The 23,040-nt window shown below is 46.9% G+C and overlaps 1 protein-coding gene across 1 annotated transcript in view; it reads right to left on the bottom strand.

Moving 5' to 3' along the window:
* The window catches only part of RHOJ (ras homolog family member J), an 89,512-nt gene that overhangs the window by 987 nt on the left and 65,485 nt on the right, over window positions 1-23,040 (bottom strand). The window contains exons 2-4 of the mRNA XM_075331118.1: window positions 11,005-11,063; window positions 1,126-1,290; window positions 145-240 (exon numbers count right to left, since the gene is read on the bottom strand). Coding sequence (XP_075187233.1) covers window positions 145-240; window positions 1,126-1,290; window positions 11,005-11,063 — 320 coding nt within the window. The remainder of the gene's footprint in view (window positions 1-144; window positions 241-1,125; window positions 1,291-11,004; window positions 11,064-23,040) is intronic.

The following is a 23,040-nucleotide window of genomic DNA, read 5'->3' as shown; positions in this document are numbered from 1 at the left end:
TCCAGAGCTCAGACACGAGTGTGGAGGAGACGTGCTGGAATAGGCAAGTAAGGAAAACTACATTTTTCATGCGCCCCCCCTCCAAAGTTTGTTCCCTGCCTGTGCCGTGGCCGCTGATGCGCACAGTTTGGCAGCGCAACTTACCATCTTTGCCAGTTTCATCCCTTGCTCGTAACTGATGGGCTTCTCCTTCATGTAGAGGAGTCGAGCCAAGGTTTTAGGGTCATCCCGCAAATCAATCTGGAATTAGAGGTAGGAGGGGAAAAAAAAAAGTAAATAATCCAGAAAGCAGCCGCCACCGAGGCCACATCAGTGTGCGCATTGTCCAGGGGTCTCTTGACCCAAACTCTGCTGCCTCATATGCTCATAATGATGTTGATTTTGAGGCAGAAGACCCCCGGCCGATCAGGACATCACTATCTCTTTACTTGGGTTGGAAATTGAATCCCCCCCCCCCCCCCAAAAAAAAATAATCTTTCAAGACCTCTCGAGGAGTGTTCCCCGACTCCAGTCCTCCAGAGCCTCCAACAGGTCATGGTTCCAGGATTTCATTAGTATAGGACAGGTGATGCTTCCATTCTTGGAAATGAGAGCTGTTGGTGGCTCCTGAGGACTGGAAATTGGGAAAACACTGCCCTAGAGAAAAAAATCTCCCCGGACGCATTAGGAAAAAAAATAACAACAATCTTTTCCTAAACAGCGCCACCCCGAACCATGGGTTGTGTCTGGTATTGCGACCCAGCCCTGATGAAGTGAATAAAGCTGTGCAACAATACCACACAACACCCATGGTCAGGGCGTGCAACGTTTAGGAAAGAAAGATGACCAAAATTAGAAAAACATGGCTGCTGTCAGCAGAATGCAACCACTGATTAGAGCAGTCTGTATTCTGGAAAACTCTGTATGGTGCAACTATGAACCCTGCAGAATGAGTATTAGGACCTCCCATGTGGCACTTATAAAGGTGGAATTGCCCCTTTTTAGGGTCCCAATGCAAAATCTGTAATAGGACCTCCCATGTGGCATTTATAATGGTGGTAGCATCGCCCTATTCAGGGGTATTGGTAAAGAAAGATGTACATTGCTGATGGAACTGGGCTCAGCCAGTAATGACTCCATATTTACCTGTGTGCCTATTAAGACATAGGGTACATGTGGCATACAAGCCCGGAGCTCCGACACCCATTCCTCCTGGACATTCTGGTACGAGGCCGGATTGACGACGGAAAAGCAAATCAGGAACACGTCCGTGTTGGGATAGGAGAGAGGCCGGAGCTGGTCATAGTCTTCCTGTAGAGAAGCAGATAGTCAATTATTACTCATTTACATATTTAAGGAAGTTATGGTCGCCTGTTCTTATAATAGTTCAGCACGGTGGCTCAGTGGTTAGCACTGCAGTCTTGCAGCGCTGGGGTTCTGGGTTCAAATCCCACCAAGGGACAACATCTGCATCTCCCTACTGATAAGGAATTTAGATTGTGAGCCCCAATGGGGACATCTGTTAAGTGCTGTGGAATTATTATTGGCGCTATATAAGTGAATAAATATAAAGTTTGAAGGAAAGAGCAATATCTAGTTTGGCCACAAGGTGGCAGCAACTCCATAGCCATTGAGCAGTGGAGTGCAGAAATGGGAGCAGAGCGCTGCGGCTCCTGCTGGAGGACACATAACCGGGTATAACCCGCCGGTATCCATCCACATACATGAGGATCTGTCCTGGGAATAGTTATCGCACAGATGCTGATGGAGTGTCCTTTAGTGCAGCAATTTATATCCTTTTACCTTTACAATTGCTCTGAAATGTTTTACAGCATTTTCCCAATATGCACCATTTTTCTTTTTGCCTGCTTACACATTTTATATCTATTATGCTGAAAAAAAAAAAATCTGGTCTTCACAGAAAGTACTAAGATGGCATCAACTAGGGTATTCAAAGACCCTCCACACCCCAGGATCACGTTGCAGGGGTTACAATTTCAGTTTCACCCTTTTGCTTTCTTTGCTTATGGATCATCTTGCCCTATTAATAGATGGTCGTTTTTTGGGCGGCATTTTATAAACCATTCCTTAAAATCATGACCCTCAGTAATCCCCTCACACGGATCAGATCTAATAGGTGAATCTATAGATATAAAGCAGAGAATGTCCTGAAGGATTCCAAATCTCAGTTATGAAAACTGCCTCACAGTAAGACTGTTCTAGTTGTCCGTAGTAACCAATCGGAGCTCTGCTTTCTCTTTACCTTAGCAGCTTCAGCGCGGAAAGCTGCACTCTGGTTGCTATAGGCAACCAGAACGATCTTACTGTGAGGCAATTCTCAAAAATGAGACTTCAGTTACTTCTGCACTGGCTATAGGCAACCAGAACAATCTTACTGTGAGGCAATCTTCAAAAATGAGGCCTCTGTTACTTCTGCAGTGGCTATAAACTGCCTCACAGCAAGATAGTTCTGGTTGTCTATAGCCACTGCAGAAGTAACTGAGGCCTCATTTATGAAGATTGCCTCACAGTTAGATCATTCTGGTTGCCTATAGCCACTACAGGAGTAACTGGGGTCTCATTTATGAGAATTGCCTCCCAGTAAGATTATTCTGGTTATCTTCACAAATGAGACCTCAATTATTTCTGCAGTAGTCCCAGGAATCCAGAATGATCTTACTGTGAGGCAATTCTCATAAATGATGCCCCAGTTACAATACTTCTGCAGTGGCTATAGGCAACGAAAATGATCTTTCTGTGAGGCAATCTTCACAAATGAGGCCCCAGTTACTTCTGCAGTGGCTATAGGCATCCAGAACGATCTTACTGTGAGGCAATCTTCACAAATGAGGCCCCAGTTACTCGTGCACTGGTTGTTGACAGCTGTTGCTATAATTACAGACTTTAGCGCGAGTTATCAGGTTGCCCCACCTTAGTGACTATATGGTTGCTGCCTCTTTAAGAGCAACTCTTTGGCCACCGTCACTTTAACTCTTTAAGACCCTTCAGGCAAAAACTGTGGTTTTGCATTCAACACAGACACCCATTTTCTCCTTTTATTTTTATAGAGCCTTAGGCTAGTTTCACACTTGCGTTGGACGGGATCCGTAGCATTGCGTTGCGTGACGGATGCATCGGATGCGTTGCATATAGTGGCACAACGCATGCTACAGATCGTACAAAATAACGCAATCCGTTGTAGTTTTTTTTCCTTGACTTTACACAGCTGGGCATGCGCAGTTGTGTAAAATCAGCTGCGTTAACGGAATCCGTCACCATAGGTGTCCATTATAAAAACAACGGACGCCTAACGGATTCCTGCATGTTGCGTTTTTTTGACACTCCGCCAAGCGCAGAAAAACGTTACATGCAGCGTTCCATCCGCCCGACGCAGCGACAAAATAACGATGCTGCGTCGTCCATACAACTCTATGGAGAATAGCAGAATAGCGCAATCCGTTAACGGACTGCGCTATTCTCCATAGTGACGGAATGCGCTGAACACAAGTGTGAAACTAGCCTTAGCCAGATCTTGGCTAAATGTTGTCACTGAGATGGAAGTACCCCCGTTTATTCATTCTGGCAGATGAAATCTGCTCTATCAATAATGCAAGATTGAATGTGTGAGCCAATATGGAACGTATGCAGCAAACTAACCCCCTGATGTGAGGAGGAGACCTCTACTGTAGAGAGGACCGGGCGTTCTTGTGTCACAGCCGGGGACGATTCGCTCCGTCCTTTACTGTAATGGCCGGGTCACAATGTGTAGGCAGCGATACTTGTGTCATACAGTGGGATCATTGGCGCCAGGGTGTAAGTATAATTAGTCTCAGGAAGGAGGACTCGGCTATTTAATCCGGCGCGGCCTGAATCAGTTACATCAATAACCTTGTAACTTCACGGGACACTGTAAAAAAAAAAAAATGCAATCTACGCGGTACAGTGCGGCTGATCACCGTGTAATCCACCGTCCGCCCTCCTGTCCCTCCAGGGACGACCGCTCTGCAGAAAGCAACTTTATATTGTGCTGGATGACGCTTATCTTTAATGATGTGAAAAAATTATTACTTCTGGGTCAGCAGCAGCGTATTATACTGCGCCACAGCCGCTGTGAGGAAATAAAAAGGCGCAAAAAATACCCCAGCACTGCCGCCCTTAGCCGCCTAATCCGGTTTTGTGTTTTATCAAATATATAGGGTGTGTGTGTGTGTGTGTGTGTGTGTGTGTGTGTGTGTGTGTGTCCGCTAAAGGAATCCATACCGCTGCATTTACAATCAGAAAATTATGCACAGATGCCTATTTGACTCGGGAACGTCATAGACTATGTTTTGAGGGGAAAATTTAACCCCATGCTTTACAATTAGTTGCCAAAAAAACCCTGTTACATTAAAGTCAATGGAGCCAGGAACGGATCTGTTAATATAGACTCCTATTATGAACAAAGAAAGACACATACACAGAAAGAGAGACGCAGAGAAAGAGACACATACACAGAAAGAGAGACGCAGAGAAAGAGACACATACACAGAAAGAGACACAGAGAAAGAGACACATATACAGAAAGAGACACACAGAGAAAGAGACACATATACAGAAAGAGACACACAGAAGGAGACACACAGACACAAAGAAAAAGACATACAGAAACAGAGACACAAAGAGAAAGACATACACGGAGAGAGACACAGAGAAAGACACATACACACAGAGATACAGAAAAAGTAACATACACAGAAAGACACAGACACAAAGACACATACAGAAAGAGACACACACACACACAGAAAGAGACACATACACAGAAAGAGACACACCTACAGAAAGGAACACACAGACTCGGGCAGAAAGACACAAACATAAACAGAAAAAGACATACACACCGAAAGAGAGACAGAAAGAGACACAGACACACACATAGAAAGAGACACAGACACACAGAAAGGAGACATACACAGAAAGAGACACACACAGAAACTGTTTGGATGTGTGAGGTAATATATTTGCTGTTTTGACAGTTACCCTGGATATTTATCAGGCGGTCTATAGCAACCAATCACATGTCAGCTTCTATTGTGTTACAGGTCAAGGAGCTGTGATTGGTTGCTATACACAACAAAGGACATTCTTCTTAGTAGAAGAAGCTTATGTGTCATGTAATATGATTTTGGTGGTGTGAGGCAGAGAGAGACTTGGTTACTATCCCGGGCAACGCCAGATACTACAACTAGTTATAGATAAAACAAATATTTACAGAATATACTGTGTAAGACTCCTCCTCCCCTCATTACTTCTGAGTCTTGCTGGCTGCAGCAGGAGCCTCTCCCCTTTGCAGAACTTTTCTGTACTCCCCTTTTTCCAAGAGCTACACCTTTTTTCTGTCACAATATCTGGACTTGATTTTTTGTTGTTTTGAATGACCACAATTAACCATATATTTCACGGAAAAATGTGGTGAAATGGAAAAAAATGTTTTTTGGGGTTATGTTTTTACGGTGTTGATTGTGCTGTGAATTTCGTATAGTTGTCTTTTTTGTTCTGGTTTTATAGCCCCTATGTCACGCAAGCACTAATATCACTGGAAAGGCACCGATGAAGGAGGGCAATTTTTAGACTTTTATTTTTTCATGGAACTCCATTTGGGGCTGTGCAAATTGTGAAAAACGCCCTGCCCCTATTTGTAAACGCACTTGTGTTTCCAGGAGGAGTAACGGAGGAACAGCACAATACAGAGTTATGGGAAAAGCTGATCCAGAGTGATATTTCCAGGAGGAGTAACAGAGGAACAGCACAATACAGAGTTATGGGAAAAGCTGATCCACAGTGATAATATTTCCAGGAGGAGGAACAGCACAATACAGAGTTATGGGAAAAGCTGATCCAGAATGATAATATTTCCAGGAGGAGTAACAGAGGAACAGCACAATACAGAGTTATGGGAAAAGCTGATCCAGAGTGGTTATCTACCAGAGACGGCTGACCGCAGACCGCTCCCCTCCACCAGGGATTTATTTGTATTGGAAATTTTTCGTTAAAGTTTTCTTTGTTTTATTCTGTGAAGTTGTTAAAACTTTGAATTAACCCGATTTAAAGAAATGTAATTTTTTGGCTTTAACAATCAATATGGCCACCATTACCACTCAGCTTTCCCACCCTCCTGAATGGCATCGATCAGGAATACTGGAAAGTTGGGTACTGTTGTGGTGGTCATACGCTTAAAAGGATTTCTTCATTATAAACTGATGAATGTTTTCATTCACTGACCGCAAACCACTCGTCAGCTGCCCAGATCTCGCTGGTAGTCCGTTACAATGTGTCGGTCCAGACTCGGGGCTGTTAAGGCTTTCTTCACATCTGTTATTTGTTAAAATTGTAAAGTGCTTGTAAAATCAAACAACTTTCCTTCCTATTAAGAATCCGCTTAGATCTCAAGGACGGAGGGATTTTTAGTTCTATTGCGTACATCTCGTTGCCTAGGTTACCGACCACCCTTGAAGTCTATCAGAAGTGTACGGTGTCCAAGGCACTGAGCACAGTGATTTCATGGGCTCCACTAGTATCATTGGAGGGAGCACAGTTTGGGCTGGCAGGGTGACGATGCCGCTGGTCCGAGCTGTCAATCATTCAGGAGCTGCGCTCCTGAAGATCAGCAGAATAGTTGTAATGTTTTCCCCTTACGTCTGCGGCCTTTCTCATGAGTCAATAAAAACTCCAGTTTTTTTAAAATTTCACCCAAAGAAGAGAAAGTTGTAAAACTTTTCACCTATATAGCAATAAACCAGACACCCCCCCTTAAATAGACATGGCAGGAGTGCAGCCCCTCTATTTTAAGTAAAAACTTTTATTCCCCAATACAGGAGCATGTTTTCTTGCAATGTGATATTCCTCTGTTACTCTTCTGGGAAATGTATAAACAAATTTACAGCAGAGTTACTCTTGTGCTCCTACATAATCAGACATTGCCATTGTTTATACATGTTCAGGAAAAATAACAGAGGGACGTCTGAATCTACAGTGGTACAATAAGCTGGTTATATTATGGGGAATTATTTTGGAATAATGCTCATTTACTTCCATTATACTCGAGTGCTCAAGCTACACTCGTCTGAGCGTCCAAGTGCTCTTTCTGAGTACCGAGCACCCGAGCATGGTAGTGCCCGCTCATCACTAGTTACGAGTACAGAGCACCTGAGCATGGTAGTGCCCGCTCATCACTAGTTACGAGTACAGAGCACCTGAGCATGGTAGTGCTCGCTCATCACTAGTTACGAGTACAGAGCACCTGAGCATGGTAGTGCCCGCTCATCACTAGTTACGAGTACTGAGCACCTGAGCATGGTAGTGCCCACTCATCACTAGTTACCAGTACTGAGCACCCGAGCATGGTAGTGCCCGCTCATCACTAGTTACGAGTACTGAGCACCCGAGCATGGTAGTGCCCGCTCATCACTAGTTACTAGTACTGAGCACCCGAGCATGGTAGTGCCCACTCATCACTAGTTACGAGTACTGAGCACCCGAGCATGGTAGTGCCCGCTCATCACTAGTTACGAGTACTGAGCACTGGAGCATGGTAGTGCCCGCTCATCACTAGTTACGAGTACAGAGCACCCGAGCATGGTAGTGCCCGCTCATCACTAGTTACGAGTACAGAGCACCCGAGCATGGTAGTGCCCGCTCATCACTAGTTACGAGTACAGAGCACCCGAGCATGGTAGTGCCCACTCATCACTAGTTACGAGTACTGAGCAACTGAGCATGTTAGTGCTCGCTCATCACTAGTTACGAGTACTGAGCACCCGAGCATGGTAGTGCCCGCTCATCACTAGTTACGAGTACTGAGCACTGGAGCATGGTAGTGCCCGCTCATCACTAGTTACTAGTACTGAGCACTGGAGCATGGTAGTGCCCGCTCATCACTAGTTACGAGTACAGAGCACCCGAGCATGGTAGTGCCCGCTCATCACTAGTTACGAGTACAGAGCACCCAAGCATGGTAGTGCCCGCTCATCACTAGTTACGAGTACAGAGCACCCGAGCATGGTAGTGCCCACTCATCACTAGTTACGAGTACTGAGCAACTGAGCATGTTAGTGCTCGCTCATCACTAGTTACGAGTACTGAGCACCCGAGCATGGTAGTGCCCGCTCATCACTAGTTACGAGTACTGAGCACTGGAGCATGGTAGTGCCCGCTCATCACTAGTTACGAGTACTGAGCACCCGAGCATGGTAGTGCCCGCTCATCACTAGTTACGAGTACTGAGCACCCGAGCATGGTAGTGCCCGCTCATCACTAGTTACAAGTACTGAGCACCTGAGCATGGTAGTGCCCGCTCATCACTAGTTACGAGTACTGAGCACTGGAGCATGGTAGTGCCCGCTCATCACTAGTTACCAGTACTGAGCATCCGAGCATGGTAGTGCCCGCTCATCACTAGTTACGAGTACTGAGCACTGGAGCATGGTAGTGCCCGCTCATCACTAGTTACGAGTACTGAGCACCTGAGCATGGTAGTGCCCACTCATCACTAGTTACGAGTACTGAGCACTGGAGCATGGTAGTGCCCGCTCATCACTAGTTACCAGTACTGAGAATCCGAGCATGGTAGTGCCCGCTCATCACTAGTTACGAGTACTGAGCACCGGAGCATGGTAGTGCCCGCTCATCACTAGTTACCAGTACTGAGCACCCGAGCATGGTAATGCCCGCTCATCACTAGTTACCAGTACTGAGCACCCGAGCATGGTAGTGCCCGCTCATCACTAGTTACCAGTACTGAGCACCTGAGCATGGTAGTGCCCGCTCATCACTAGTTACCAGTACTGAGCACCTGAGCATGGTAGTGCCCGCTCATCACTAGTTACCAGTACTGAGCACCCGAGCATGGTAGTGCCCGCTCATCACTAGTTACCAGTACTGAGCACTGGAGCATGGTAGTGCCCGCTCATCACTAGTTACCAGTACTGAGCACCTGAGCATGGTAGTGCCCACTCATCACTAGTTACCAGTACTGAGCACCTGAGCATGGTAGTGCCCGCTCATCACTAGTTACCAGTACTGAGCACCCGAGCATGGTAGTGCCCGCTCATCACTAGTTACCAGTACTGAGCACCCGAGCATGGTAGTGCCCGCTCATCACTAGTTACGAGTACTGAGCACTGGAGCATGGTAGTGCCCGCTCATCACTAGTTACCAGTACTGAGCACCTGAGCATGGTAGTGCCCACTCATCACTAGTTACGAGTACTGAGCACTGGAGCATGGTAGTGCCCGCTCATCACTAGTTACCAGTACTGAGAATCCGAGCATGGTAGTGCCCGCTCATCACTAGTTACGAGTACTGAGCACCGGAGCATGGTAGTGCCCGCTCATCACTAGTTACCAGTACTGAGCACCCGAGCATGGTAATGCCCGCTCATCACTAGTTACCAGTACTGAGCACCCGAGCATGGTAATGCCCGCTCATCACTAGTTACCAGTACTGAGCACCCGAGCATGGTAGTGCCCGCTCATCACTAGTTACCAGTACTGAGCACCTGAGCATGGTAGTGCCCGCTCATCACTAGTTACCAGTACTGAGCACCTGAGCATGGTAGTGCCCGCTCATCACTAGTTACCAGTACTGAGCACCCGAGCATGGTAGTGCCCGCTCATCACTAGTTACCAGTACTGAGCACTGGAGCATGGTAGTGCCCGCTCATCACTAGTTACCAGTACTGAGCACCTGAGCATGGTAGTGCCCACTCATCACTAGTTACCAGTACTGAGCACCTGAGCATGGTAGTGCCCGCTCATCACTAGTTACCAGTACTGAGCACCCGAGCATGGTAGTGCCCGCTCATCACTAGTTACCAGTACTGAGCACCCGAGCATGGTAGTGCCCGCTCATCACTAGTTACGAGTACTGAGCACTGGAGCATGGTAGTGCCCGCTCATCACTAGTTACCAGTACTGAGCACCTGAGCATGGTAGTGCCCACTCATCACTAGTTACCAGTACTGAGCACCTGAGCATGGTAGTGCCCGCTCATCACTAGTTACCAGTACTGAGCACCCGAGCATGGTAGTGCCCGCTCATCACTAGTTACCAGTACTGAGCACCCGAGCATGGTAGTGCCCGCTCATCACTAGTTACGAGTACTGAGCACTGGAGCATGGTAGTGCCCGCTCATCACTAGTTACCAGTACTGAGCACCTGAGCATGGTAGTGCCCACTCATCACTAGTTACCAGTACTGAGCACCCGAGCATGGTAGTGCCCGCTCATCACTAGTTACCAGTACTGAGCACCCGAGCATGGTAGTGCCCGCTCATCACTAGTTACCAGTACTGAGCACCCGAGCATGGTAGTGCCCACTCATCACTAGTTACGAGTACAGAGCACCCGAGCATGGTAGTGCCCGCTCATCACTAGTTACGAGTACCGAACACCCGAGCATGGTAGTGCCCGCTCATCACTAGTTACGAGTACTGAGCACCTGAGCATGGTAGTGCTCGCTCATCACTAGTTACCAGTACTGAGCACCTGAGCATGGTAGTGCTCGCTCATCACTAGTTACCAGTACTGAGCATCCGAGCATGGTAGTGCCCGCTCCTCACTAGTTACGAGTACTGAGCACCTGAGCATGGTAGTGCTCGCTCATCACTAGTTACAAGTACTGAGCACCTGATCATGGTAGTGCCCGCTCATCACTAGTTACGAGTACTGAGCACCCGAGCATGGTAGTGCTCGCTCATCACTAGTTACTAGTACTGAGCACACGAGCATGGTAGTGCCCGCTCATCACTAGTTACGAGTACTGAGCACCCGAGCATGGTAGTGCCCGCTCATCACTAGTTACGAGTACAGAGCACCTGATCATGGTAGTGCCCGCTCATCACTATTTAGGTGTCAAAAATTAAAATTCGCTAACTAGATATGACTGAGCCGCATTATGGATCATTAGAACGTTTTTTTCCACTAGAATAAATGTTTTCCAGTGATGTTTGACAGTTGTGAAAATGAAATATAAAATCAGCGGCAAATACCTGTCCTGCGGTGTCATAGAGTCCCAGGAGATATTGCTTCCCTCCAACCGTCACCGTCACTGAAAGACAATACAAGAACATGTGCGTTTATTAGCCGGGGGCAGCGCTCATCCGTCAGCAGAGGCGGCTTCTATCTCCTGCTAGTCTCCATTTCATTTTCTGTAGCCGAAACAGAACTGTAGTGACAGATATCGCGTTTCATCGGAGGCGGCAGCACTTTAAACAGATGGTCCTAGTCAATGTGCGGAGTGAGTGCGACATTCTGCAGATACACTGCGCTGTCAATGGAGATACATGACATAAACACGGATACCCCAAAAAATAGAGGGTCTTGGTGTATGTGATAAGTGACAATAAATGTTAGTATTTATATTACCGTGTTTCCCCAAAGATAAGCTCTAGCAAGAATTTTCTGCCTTATTGGATTTGGTTAAAATATAAGCCCTAGTCCAAAAATAAGTCCTAGTTGCGGTTCAATAAGGAAGTGTTGGGGCAGCTAAAAAAAAGTTAATGCAGCAGAACACCCCCAAAAGAGAGACGACACCCCCATCCCCCCCAAAACAATTGACATTCACCAACCCCTAAAGAATTTCAGCTGGCAACTAACGGTGGATGGGCTCTCACACAGAGATCATACACTCTACACTAGTGATACTGCTTCTGACCAGCAGGGAGAGCCAACCACAGGGATAACTGACAGTGACACAGATTGGTATGTGAGAGCCCATTCACTTGCCAACTCTAAATTGTTTGGGATCTGGTAAGTGCGATTCTTTTGCGGGTGTCTGCTTACTTTTAGGTAAACTTAGCAGTACATAAAAAATAAAATTTAAGCTGTGTTCCACCAAAAAATAAGATCTACTGTTAAACGAAGCCATAAGGAGTCTTTCAGTGCAAAAAGAATATAAGACGCTTTCTTATTTTTGGGGAAACACGGTACATCTTCATGTCCCCACAGAGGAAAATGATAACACTTTGGCTGCTTTCAGTGACCACTAGGGGGAGCTAATTACCGTATGTTTTAATTCTGCGTTTGGGGGGATTTGTGTGAAGTAAGCGCCCCTGCCCCATTACATGGGCCAGACTCCCTAAAATCATACATTTATTTTGTGACTAGAAGATGTTGTTTATGGAAAAACCCCTTTAAATTTAATATATCCCCTAACCACAGAATAAATGTATAATTGCTGGCGGTCTGACTACAGACTCCACAAACAGGGCGCTGTGAATGGGGCAAACATAAGCATGTGATAAATGTTGTTTATTGAACATCCCCTTTAAAGAAAGTGTCACTTACATTTAATATGTAATTTCTTTTTTGGTGTAAATGCTGCTTTTCTCTCGAATCCAGCGTTGTTTTTCTTTTCTTCTTGCGCCTCTCCGTTCCCGAGATATGGCCTCCTTATCCCTGTATGAAATCTGGTCTGTTTAGCCAACTGGGCATGGTCCTCAAAAACGCACCCACTGGAGGGTTTAGGACCACACCTACTTGGCTAAAAAGAGTAGATATATTTTATGGAGAATAAGGGGCCGTATTTCAGGAATGGTGAGGCGTAGAAACAAAAGAAAAACCACGGCGGACTCTGGAGAAGAGCGACATTTACACCACGTAAATAGAATTACATGTTTATACCAAGTGACTGACGGGTCCTCTTTACATACGAATATTTGTACTATGTATTCTGCTGGAAGTCAGAAAAAGTTGTGTGCAGCTTCTCAGCGCCCCCTGGTGGTGCGGGCACGTAGCTAGAAAGTTATCAATTAGCTTGATGAAGGTGTGGTGGGAATTAGATGATAGGAAAGGGGCATTTCAATTTTACTGGAAAGAAATAGTCTCCACTTGGCCAAATGTTATTGTACTCTGTAAGTCTGCCTGTCACAACTGCTGTGCTGTTTCTCTGTTATTCCTCCTGGAAATGTCTGAATAAATTGACAACTGGGCGTTACCATTTCTTCTAATGCGTCACACAGAAAAAGGTTGTCAATTTTTATATATTGCCAGGCAGAACAACTGAGTAACGACATGATATAAATATCTAAGAAAAGAGGTTGTAGAACTGGGTTTTCCTTATACCTAGATTTCAGGAGAGGTGACCGGTCCTCATTACAGTCCACACCGGACAGATCCTCTACGTACATGAGGAAAAGTCCTAGTCCACGTCCCCCACACCCCGTGGATGAGGCTGGGTATTGTCACTAGGGATCATCCAATTATACAGACGCATTGAATTATAACACTGGTTTGTATATTGAGTGAAAACTGACCCAAAATGTGCAAATGAAAACCAAATTCTCCCATATTGTCTTCAGATGTTCTCTAATTCTTCACCACGAGTGACTTTGCCAACTTTTTTCAATTATCTGCTCAAATAGTTTCTTTATATAATACAGAGCCTTGAAGAGCGAGAGGACGTCTCCGGTAACTATAAAAGGAGCTTCTTACCCATCACGGGTCCTGCCAGAGAAGACGTGCCCCCGAGCTATAAGTAAGGAGGGTCCGGGACGGAGAGAGAAATGTCACCTCAGAGGAAGGTACTAAAAGGGGACACTATCCTGTCAAAATATACGATTGCCCAGGGTTCGGCTACTGAGACCTCAACTGATCCAGAGACCAAGATCCCAAAGTCCCGAGTGACTAAAGTGTTACTGAGCATGTGCAGACAATATCCAGTGTTCGCACACGCTCTATAAAGTTTTTCCCACACAGGACTCTGGGATCCTTTAAATTAGTGGTGGGTCTGATGAGTCAGCCCCCCAATAATCAGGCATTTTTTATGGATAGGTCATGGATATCCACCTACAAACATTCGTAAACCTGTCTTCACAATATTAAAAAATATCCAACATACTGCGGTCAGACCCACCTTGACTTGAACCGAGGTCACACATTATTGACCTCCGCTCCATTCACACTTTCCAGTGGTGCCGGTGCTAGCGGGCAGTCACAGGACCCAATGTATGCGAGTTACATCACTCTTCCTGATGCTGGTGGGCGGTTACAGGACCCCATGTATGGGAGTTACAGTCACACTTCCCAGTGCTGGCGGCCAATCACAGGACGCCATGTATGTGAGTTATAGCACACTGACTGGTGCTGGCGGGCAGTCCACGACCCCATCTATGTGAGTTACAGTCACACTTCCTGATGCTGGCGGGCGGTCACAGGACCCCATGTATGTGAGTTACAGTCACACTTCCCAGTGCTGGCGGGCAGTCACAGGACCCCATCTATGTGAGTTACAGTCACACTTCCCAGTGCTGGCGGGCAGTCACAGGACCCCATGTATGTGAGTTACATCACACTTACCGGTGCTGGCGGGTAGTCACAGGACCCCATGTATGTGAGTTACAGTCACACTTCCCAGTGGTGCCGGTGCTGGCACGCAGTCACAGGACCCCATCTATGTGAGTTAGTCACACTTCCCAGTGCTGGCGGGCAGTCACAGGACCCCATCTATGTGAGTTAGTCACACTTCCCAGTGCTGGCGGGCAGTCACAGGACCCCATCTATGTGAGTTAGTCACACTTCCCAGTGCTGGCGGGCAGTCACAGGACCCCATCTATGTGAGTTACAGTCACACTTCCCGGTGCTGGCGGGCGGTCACAGGACCCCATGTATGTCAGTTACAGTCACACTTCCCGGTGCTGGCGGGCAGTCACGAGACCCCATGTATGTGAGTTACAGTCACACTTCCCAGTGCTGGCGGGCAGTCACAGGACCCCATGTATGTGAGTTACATCACACTTACCGGTGCTGGCGGGAAGTCACAGGACCCCATGTATGTGAGTTACAGTCACACTTCCCAGTGGTGCCGGTGCTGGCGGGCAGTCACAGGACCCTATCTATGTGAGTTAGTCACACTTCCCAGTGCTGGCGGGCAGTCACAGGACCCCATCTATGTGAGTTGCAGTCACACTTCCCAGTGCTGGCGGGCAGTCACAGGACCCCATGTATGTGAGTTCCAGTCACACTTCCCAGTGGTGCCGGTGCTGGCGGGCAGTCACAGGACCCCATCTATGTGAGTTACAGTCACACTTCCCAGTGCTGGCGGCAGTCACAGGACCCCATCTATGTGAGTTGCAGTCACACTTCCTGGTGCTGGCGGGCAGTCACAGGACCCCATGTATGTGAGTTATCTATTTACGGGCACATACATGTACATCTTCTCACAACTCATTTTTTGGAGTGGCATGCAATCACGTGAATGCTTGATCACATTAGCAGGGACGGGGATAGTAACACGGAGTGACTCGGACTTTCTATTCCAAATCTGGACTTGCGGTATCTTCAGGAACAGGCCACCATCTTTCGTAGTATTTGATCGAGGATGGGTGGTTTGGTATGATTGCAGTGTTAGTCTCAGTGGAATCCAATATGGGCGATTCATGACACCTTATACTTGGTGTCCGACTAGCTACTCTCAGGGTATGGAGGGGGGTGTAGATGGAGACCCCTGCCCTCTGTATAAGCCCTTCTTCTGGGTGGCTCGATATAATTTCCCATCATTGTTAACATCTGATACAAATTTAGTAAATGAAGTAACAGTAAATCCCGGGAGTGACAGATGAGAATGTGTCCGGTTTTGGATTAAATCTTGGAATCCAAACGTCTTCTCATCCCTAACACACGATATTTGTGCTTTTGGTTAGTCAGGATTGTGCTCGCCCCACACAGAGCCAGAAGCTGTTGGAGACTTGGCCAGGGTGTGGAAACTGGAACATTTTGGGTCCCATACGAGACCCCCCTACAAAAACTGGAGGAGGGAGGTGTGGGGAGCAAAAAATGGAAACTCTCAATAATATACTCAGCCATCAAGACTCATTCCCTGCATCAATGAATTGTTAAGAATCAGGAAAGACCCCAGAGCATCTGATAAATCCCCTATCACTGGAACCATGACTGCAATGCTCCTACTATATTACAACCAAGACTGGGAATCCGCTGTTTTCACTCTTGCACATCATAGCAGCAGCTATATAATCTCATTTCCATCATGAAACACTAAGTTGATAGATAATTTTTTTCTGTGAGATTTCATTTATAATATATCTTTCCTGATTAAGACCTATAAATCCTCTTAGATAAACTTTCTGGCTGCCAGTGGCCACCACTAGAGGGAGCACACTGCAATTTTCTTATAGACTCATTTCTACGCTCCTGTGCTCCCTCTAGTGGTGGCTGCAGGCATCCACAATTATGTTGTTACTGCTGTTGGTTGGTTTGGAGCCAGATAAAAATATATATTATGAAATTACTGTATCCAAATATAATTTCTATTGTTCTAGGTCCAAAATTGAAAGGAACGTGTCCACCTTTATATAAACTATGAAATTGTCTATCAAAGATGAACATACATGTGATCACCTTCTCCTAATCTTGCTCTGGTTCATAGATCCATCATATATCGTACTCCAGAGCTGCATTTATAATTCTGCAGGTCTCCGAGCACTCAGAATTCTTTGGAGCAGGGCAGGCAGTCTATACCAGGCTCTGTAGGAGCCCGGCTAAGCTTAGAGAGGAGAGTCTGATATCGAGATAGTCTGCGGTTTCTAATAACCAACAGAATTATAAATACAGCTCTGGACTTCATAACTCAGACTGTTAACTACAGAATCAGCACAAGATATGTGATGCATTTATGTTATAGCTTTGCAACTCAATGAACCAAAAGACCTGACAAGTTCAGCAGTGACCCCAAATCAGCTGGACAGTGTCAGATACAAGGACAACCAGCGCTGCAGAACAGCATTAGCCATAAGGGGGACTAACTGAGAGCGGTTTCACTTTGGCCCTCTTACCGGTGGAGGACTAAATGCCCCATGCGTGCCAGTAAGAAATGGTACATGGCTGTCCTACAGCTTCACGATGTACCTTTGCTCTTCAGCACTTTTACTGATCACTGTGGCTGGTAGAGTTGAGGAACAATATTCGCAAGACACTGTTCCAGCGGCCATGTTGGTAGCCCGTGTCCGCCAGACCAAACAACTGCAAACCTCCTATTACCGGTGACCTCTTCGGCATCTCTTCTGACTAGTAGACAGCGCAGGGGCCTATTAACAGAAGAGGCGCCGGTGATGTTGCAGGTTTATAGCGCTCTGGATGGTGGGTACGGACTACCAACATAGCCGCTGAACCAGGGTCTTTCAAATTTTTTTTGCTCAACCCTAGTGGCTGCCATTTATGGTGGAACGTTTTCAATATGTCATTGTCATCTCCCAAACGTCCGTCGTGAAGATTACGATTCGGGATACGTCCATATCTGTAAGGGACAATACTCCATCCCGTTCCCTATGGTATAACTCGAAAATACTAGGCACTAATATACATTTATGCCAGCTCTTCATACCTCCAGGTGCTTAGGGTGGTACTTAGATGCCACCTCCGCACCCCATATAGCTACATCCACTGCCCAATGGTCTACACTGCAAGCTGCACAAGTGAAGACCCCTTTAAACACGAGCTCCTTACTCTGGTAAATGACGTCAAGCATTTCCTAGAAGTCGGGATGTTTTTGTCCGCACAGAGGGTCAAAAGAATTAGATTTCACATTTTATGAAGCCAGAATAAAGGAATTGAGGAGCGCTTCTATGTAACCTATGCCAAACCACCCCTGCTGCAGCTACATGTCTCCTGGCCGAGATCCCAGCCTCAATGCATGGCAAAAACACATGGACCCCAAGACAAAGGTTTGTGTGTCAACCTTCCATCCAGCACATTAGAATAGGCTGAACTCACACTTCACTTGGATAGTGAAATAACAGCTGTCATGGGACCAGACCGTGACATCCATCACATGATGTAGGCACAGGCTTGCCACGTATCCTAGAATCGTGTCCACTGTACCAGGTAAGTGGTGCAGTAGGTCTGTAAAGCAAAAAACAAATGAATGTCTTATGACCTAAGAGAATGGTTTAGTAATATTGGGCCTTTGACCCATTTTGAGATTTTATTTAGATGTAACCTGAGTAATAAAGTAAGAATGGGCCCACATATTTCAGTTGTGTCCTATCAGTTCTTTGATACGGGCTCACAAGCTCCAACCCAGTTCATCCCAAAGGTGTTGGATGGGGTTGAAGTTGGGGCTCCGTGCGGTCAGTCAAGTTCCTACAGAACAAACTCGTGCAACAGTGTCTTTATAATTTCCTTCCTCAGGAAATCAATGTTTCCGAAACGCGTTGGTACTTTCCGATCAATACAGACACACCTACTGGAAGCAAGTGACGTCGCTTGAACTTTTGGTAGTGAGAAGAGTATGCTAACAGTCAGGGTAGCCACACATGAGCAGCCGGATCAATGTCTGATTGAATCTGCCCGGGATTATTGTTCTTTAAACCGAAACTCTAGCTACAATGAGGAAGGAGCGTTACTGCTACAACCTAACAGGTAACCACTGCTTGCTTTCTCTCTCACCTTCCTCCGTCTCCCACCTCTCTCTCACCTCCCTCCAGTCTCCCACCTCCCTCCCGTCTCCCACCTCCCTCCCGTCTCCCACCTCTCTCTCATCTCCCTCCGTCTCTCACCTCCCTCAGTCTTCCACCTCTCTCTCACCTCTCTCACCTCCCTCCGTCTCCCACCTCTCCCTCACCTTCCTCCGTCTCCCACCTCTCTCACCTCCCTCCGTCCTCCACCTCTCTCTCACCTCCCTCCGTCTCCCACCTCTCCCTCACCTTCCTCCGTCTCCCACCTCTTTCTCACCTCCCTCCGTCCTCCACCTCTCTCTCACCTCTCTCTCACCTCCCTCCGTCTCCCACCTCTCTCTCACCTTCCTCCGTCTCCCACCTCTCTCTCACCTCCCTCCGTCCTCCACCTCTCTCTCACCTCCCTCCGTCTTCCACCTCTCTCTCATCTCCCTCCGTCTCTCACCTCCCTCAGTCTTCCACCTCTCTCACCTCCCTCCGTCTCCCACCTCTCTCTCACCTTCCTCCGTCTCCCACCTCTCTCTCACCTCCCTCCGTCCTCCACCTCTCTCTCACCTCTCTCTCACCTCCCTCCGTCTTCCACCTCTCTCTCACCTTCCTCCGTCTCCCACCTCTCTCTCACCTCCCTCCGTCTCCCACCTCTCTCTCACCTCCCTCCGTCTCCCACCTCTCTCTCACCTCCCTCCGTCTCCCACCTCTTTCTCACCTCCCTCCGTCTCCCACCTCCCTCAGTCTCCATAATATTACTTGGGTATACTGCGTTTTTTTCCCCCTAATTTTTCACCTATTCGTTTCTTTTGTAATTTCTGCACGCCTTTTTAGAGTTCAGAAGCCACTTGCTATATAGAAAGAAGATCTACCACCACGTGTGAAGTTGCCTGTATTTCTCTTATTTTATTCATACTTCTTCCCTAAGCATTCAGTTTTTGTTTTGTTTTTGTAACAACCATATGGTTCCAGCTATGTGGGCCCTAATGCCAATTTTTATGGTCTTTACAAGGGGGCGTGACTCACAGGGTAATTATGCAGAGCAGCCTAAAGACATGCCCCCGAGGAATCTGTGAGCCACACCCCATTGATAAAGACTGTAAATATTAGCGCTAAATTAAAAGTCTTGACGGCGGTTCCAAACAATACAGCAGAGGAAATAAAATAAGTAAAAACTGGCCACGTCCAAACTGGGGGACAGGTTCACTTTTAAAAGAAATAAATATATTATAGTGCAGGAATTGGCAGTATAATAGTTTGTCTAAATAACTCTAGTAGACATATTTTCTTTTAGGCCACAGCACGGACAGCCCGATGTCTCTGCTACAAATGTACTAAACTAGGCATCGCGCTACTTGGCTGCTGTATTCTGTGCGGATTTTTTAATGCTCACTCCTTCACTGAAGCTGGTGGCAAAGGGTGATGAGCAGGACGATGCCTAGTTTAGTGCAGGCACAGCACAGACTACGGCTGGTCCGTGCTGCTGGTGAACAACGTAAACCTATTCAGTGATCCAGAAAAATGACTCCTTTTTCAAGAGAAAAAATATTATAGTCCAGGACTTGGAAGTAAAGATAACTTTAAGTTAGAAATGGCAGGAGGAAAATTACTGTACTTCTATGGTGAAGAAATAAAAACGGGTCCAACCCTACTTGGTGTCCAAAGGAGCAACTGCCTAGAGGTCACATGTGGACTGCACACCACACATAGTAAAGGGACAGTCCATGATTAAACTGACCATAAAGGCCATGTCATAATTTGAGCCTCAGTGGGTGACAAAAGAGTTTCTACAAGTCTTAGAGATGTCGTCTACGTATCGCCTGAACTACAGATCACACAGGAGGAGCCAACTGGAGAACATGACCACTGAGACGCCACAGTCAAGAGTGACTTATGATGGATACCAAGAACGGAGCCCATCATCCTTGTGAGACGTGTCATCGGCTGTGTGATGGGTACTAAATTATGGATTGCCACCTACGTCAGATGAGCTTTTAATATATTCAGAGAGGGGTCACATCATTTTATGGTCACTGTGCAGGAAGCAATCGTTACACAGAGGAAAGATCATGTCCAGGACATATGGCCGCTGTCAGGGGAGTATATGAGCAAGCACCGTAGTGTCCTATTCTTTGTGGTCCATGGCTCTGACCGTGTTATTTCCTTTCCTTTGTTCTGTGTTTTGTCTAAGCAGGTACCTGTATAAAGAAGAGCTTTTATCTGGACTCGGCGTGTGAGTGATCGTGTTTATATACTAGGACATTTATCTCCAGATTCTCTCCTTGTATTCTTATGACCAACTTTCTGTAGAAAGCCATAGTTTCTTTAAGATGATGCCAGGCTAAGGAAGATTCGGGTGGCTACACATTGAATGCAATTTATTTTTTTTTATATAAAAATAAGCAACATTTTAAATTAAAGTTAAAAAATAATAACTTTGTAAAAAGTTTGTTAAAGGCAGAAGGCCACCTGATTTATCTCAGAGTTCAGCTACTTTTTTGCCGCCGTGTATTTTACTCTGACCTGAAAGTGATTTGTGACTGCACAAATCTGACTACACAGGGTTTGTTTGTAGTCTGTTACCATGGAAACAGGATCTGTATACAGAAAACAATAGGAAATATTTAAAGGGAACCTGTCCTCCCATTCATGCTGCCCGAATCGTGTTGATCAGTGCTCAGCTGGATTATTTCAGCCATGTATGTTTTTACTCTAAAAGCTCTGTCTTTTCAAAGAAAGCATGCTTAGAAAAGCTGGGGACTCTGCATCTCAGATGACTAATCCAGGGCAGGTGTCTAGTGGAGTCTCCCCCTTCCCTAGATTGGCAGGTGTCTCCCCATACACAGATTTAGGGAGAGAACTACTGGTCAGTCATGGGTAGAAGCCACTGGCCTCTTGGACTAGTCATCCGAGACAGTCACTGGCCGACTTTTCTAAGTATCTTTTCTCTGAAAGGAAACAGAGCTTCAGAATAAGATGTACAACGAAAACGTATTGTATCTGAATTTTGATTCATGCCACCTGACAAGTTCCCTTTAAATATCTCCTGGTCTTTCCTCTAAACCAATTAATTTTTCCACGATACACCATGAAAGACTATAACTGTTGTCAGGGGCAGAACGAACCACTGAGCTTAATGCTGCTTATTATTGTTTTATATTTATCAATACATCATACTATGTTCACACATTACATGAGGGGTCTGTGTGGGGGACATCATACAATTTTTTTTTCTCCCTACAAAGCCCCTCATGCGCAGTGATCTCCCCACACGGCCCTCCATGCGCAGTGATCTCCCCACACGGCCCTCCATGCGCAGTGATCTCCCCACACGGCCCTCCATGCGCAGTGATCTCCCCACACGGCCCTCCATGCGCAGTGATCTCCCCACACGGCCCTCCATGCGCAGTGATCTCCCCACACGGCCCTCCATGCGCAGTGATCTCCCCACACGGCCCTCCATGCGCAGTGATCTCCCCACACGGCCCTCCATGCGCAGTGATCTCCCCACACGGCCCTCCATGCGCAGTGATCTCCCCACACGGCCCTCCATGCGCAGTGATCCCCCCACACGGCTCTCCATGCGCAGTGATCTCCCCACACGGCCCTCCATGCGCAGTGATCTCCCCACACGGCCCTCCATGCGCAGTGATCTCCCCACACAGCTCCCCATGTACAGTAGAATGTCCCCACAGCCCCCCATGCATAGTACGATGTCACCACACACAACCCATTCACAGTACAATGTCCCCTTACAGACTCCCAGGTGTAGTATGATGTCTCCACAAAACCCCCCATGTGTAATGGCAGCCATCTTTAGCTCTGCATCATATGTATGATCTGAAACCTGAATTATGTAAGGCAAATCGACATATTTCCCACAATCCCTTGTCAAAAGGTTAATTAAGTATTTAATGGAAAGGCTCTCCTCAACAGTATGATGTCTCCACAAAGCCCCCATGCACAGTACGATGTCCCCTTACAGACTCCCATGTGTAGTACGATGTCCCAACGCAGCCCCCATGCACAGAAGGATGTCCCCACGCAGCCCCCCATGCACAGAAGGCTGTTCCCACACAGCCCCTCATGCGCAGCTTGATGTCATCACACAGTCACCAATATACAACAGTAGGATGTCCCCACAAAGCCCCCCCATGTGCTGTATGATGTCCCCACATGGCCTTCCGTGTTTAGTATGATGTCCCCGCAAAGCCCTCCATGCGCAGTACAATGTCACGACACAGCCCTCCATGCACTGTATTATGCTGAGGATGCGGATACTAGTTAAAGTGAGACCCTGGGTGGAGGGCGGCCATGAGGTGTTGGTCACCACTGCATAAAGCCCCCTTTGGCTCTCCCGGTCGGTGGGTTGTACCAAAACAGCCAAAGGGATATATGTGGCCCGCGGGGGCCTCACGTTGCCCATGTCTTATCTAAGTGGGTCCTTTGTGTTTCCATGGCAACAGACTACAAACAAACCGTGTGTAGTCTGATGTCAGCAGTCTCTGATCTTAGAAATCAAGGAGGCAAAGGAACCATCGACAAAGAAGGAGCTGTTATAAATTTTGCATTGGAGCCCAGGAGCTTCGGGACCCTCCCTTGTTTGTTTGTGAAGTTGAACCTGACTAT

The sequence above is a fragment of the Anomaloglossus baeobatrachus genome, chromosome 12 (genome assembly GCF_048569485.1).
Source record: "Anomaloglossus baeobatrachus isolate aAnoBae1 chromosome 12, aAnoBae1.hap1, whole genome shotgun sequence".
NCBI classification, from domain to species: Eukaryota; Metazoa; Chordata; class Amphibia; order Anura; family Aromobatidae; genus Anomaloglossus; species Anomaloglossus baeobatrachus.
Note: the sequence above shows the minus strand (reverse complement) of the source record. Positions and strands in the feature narration are given on the sequence as shown.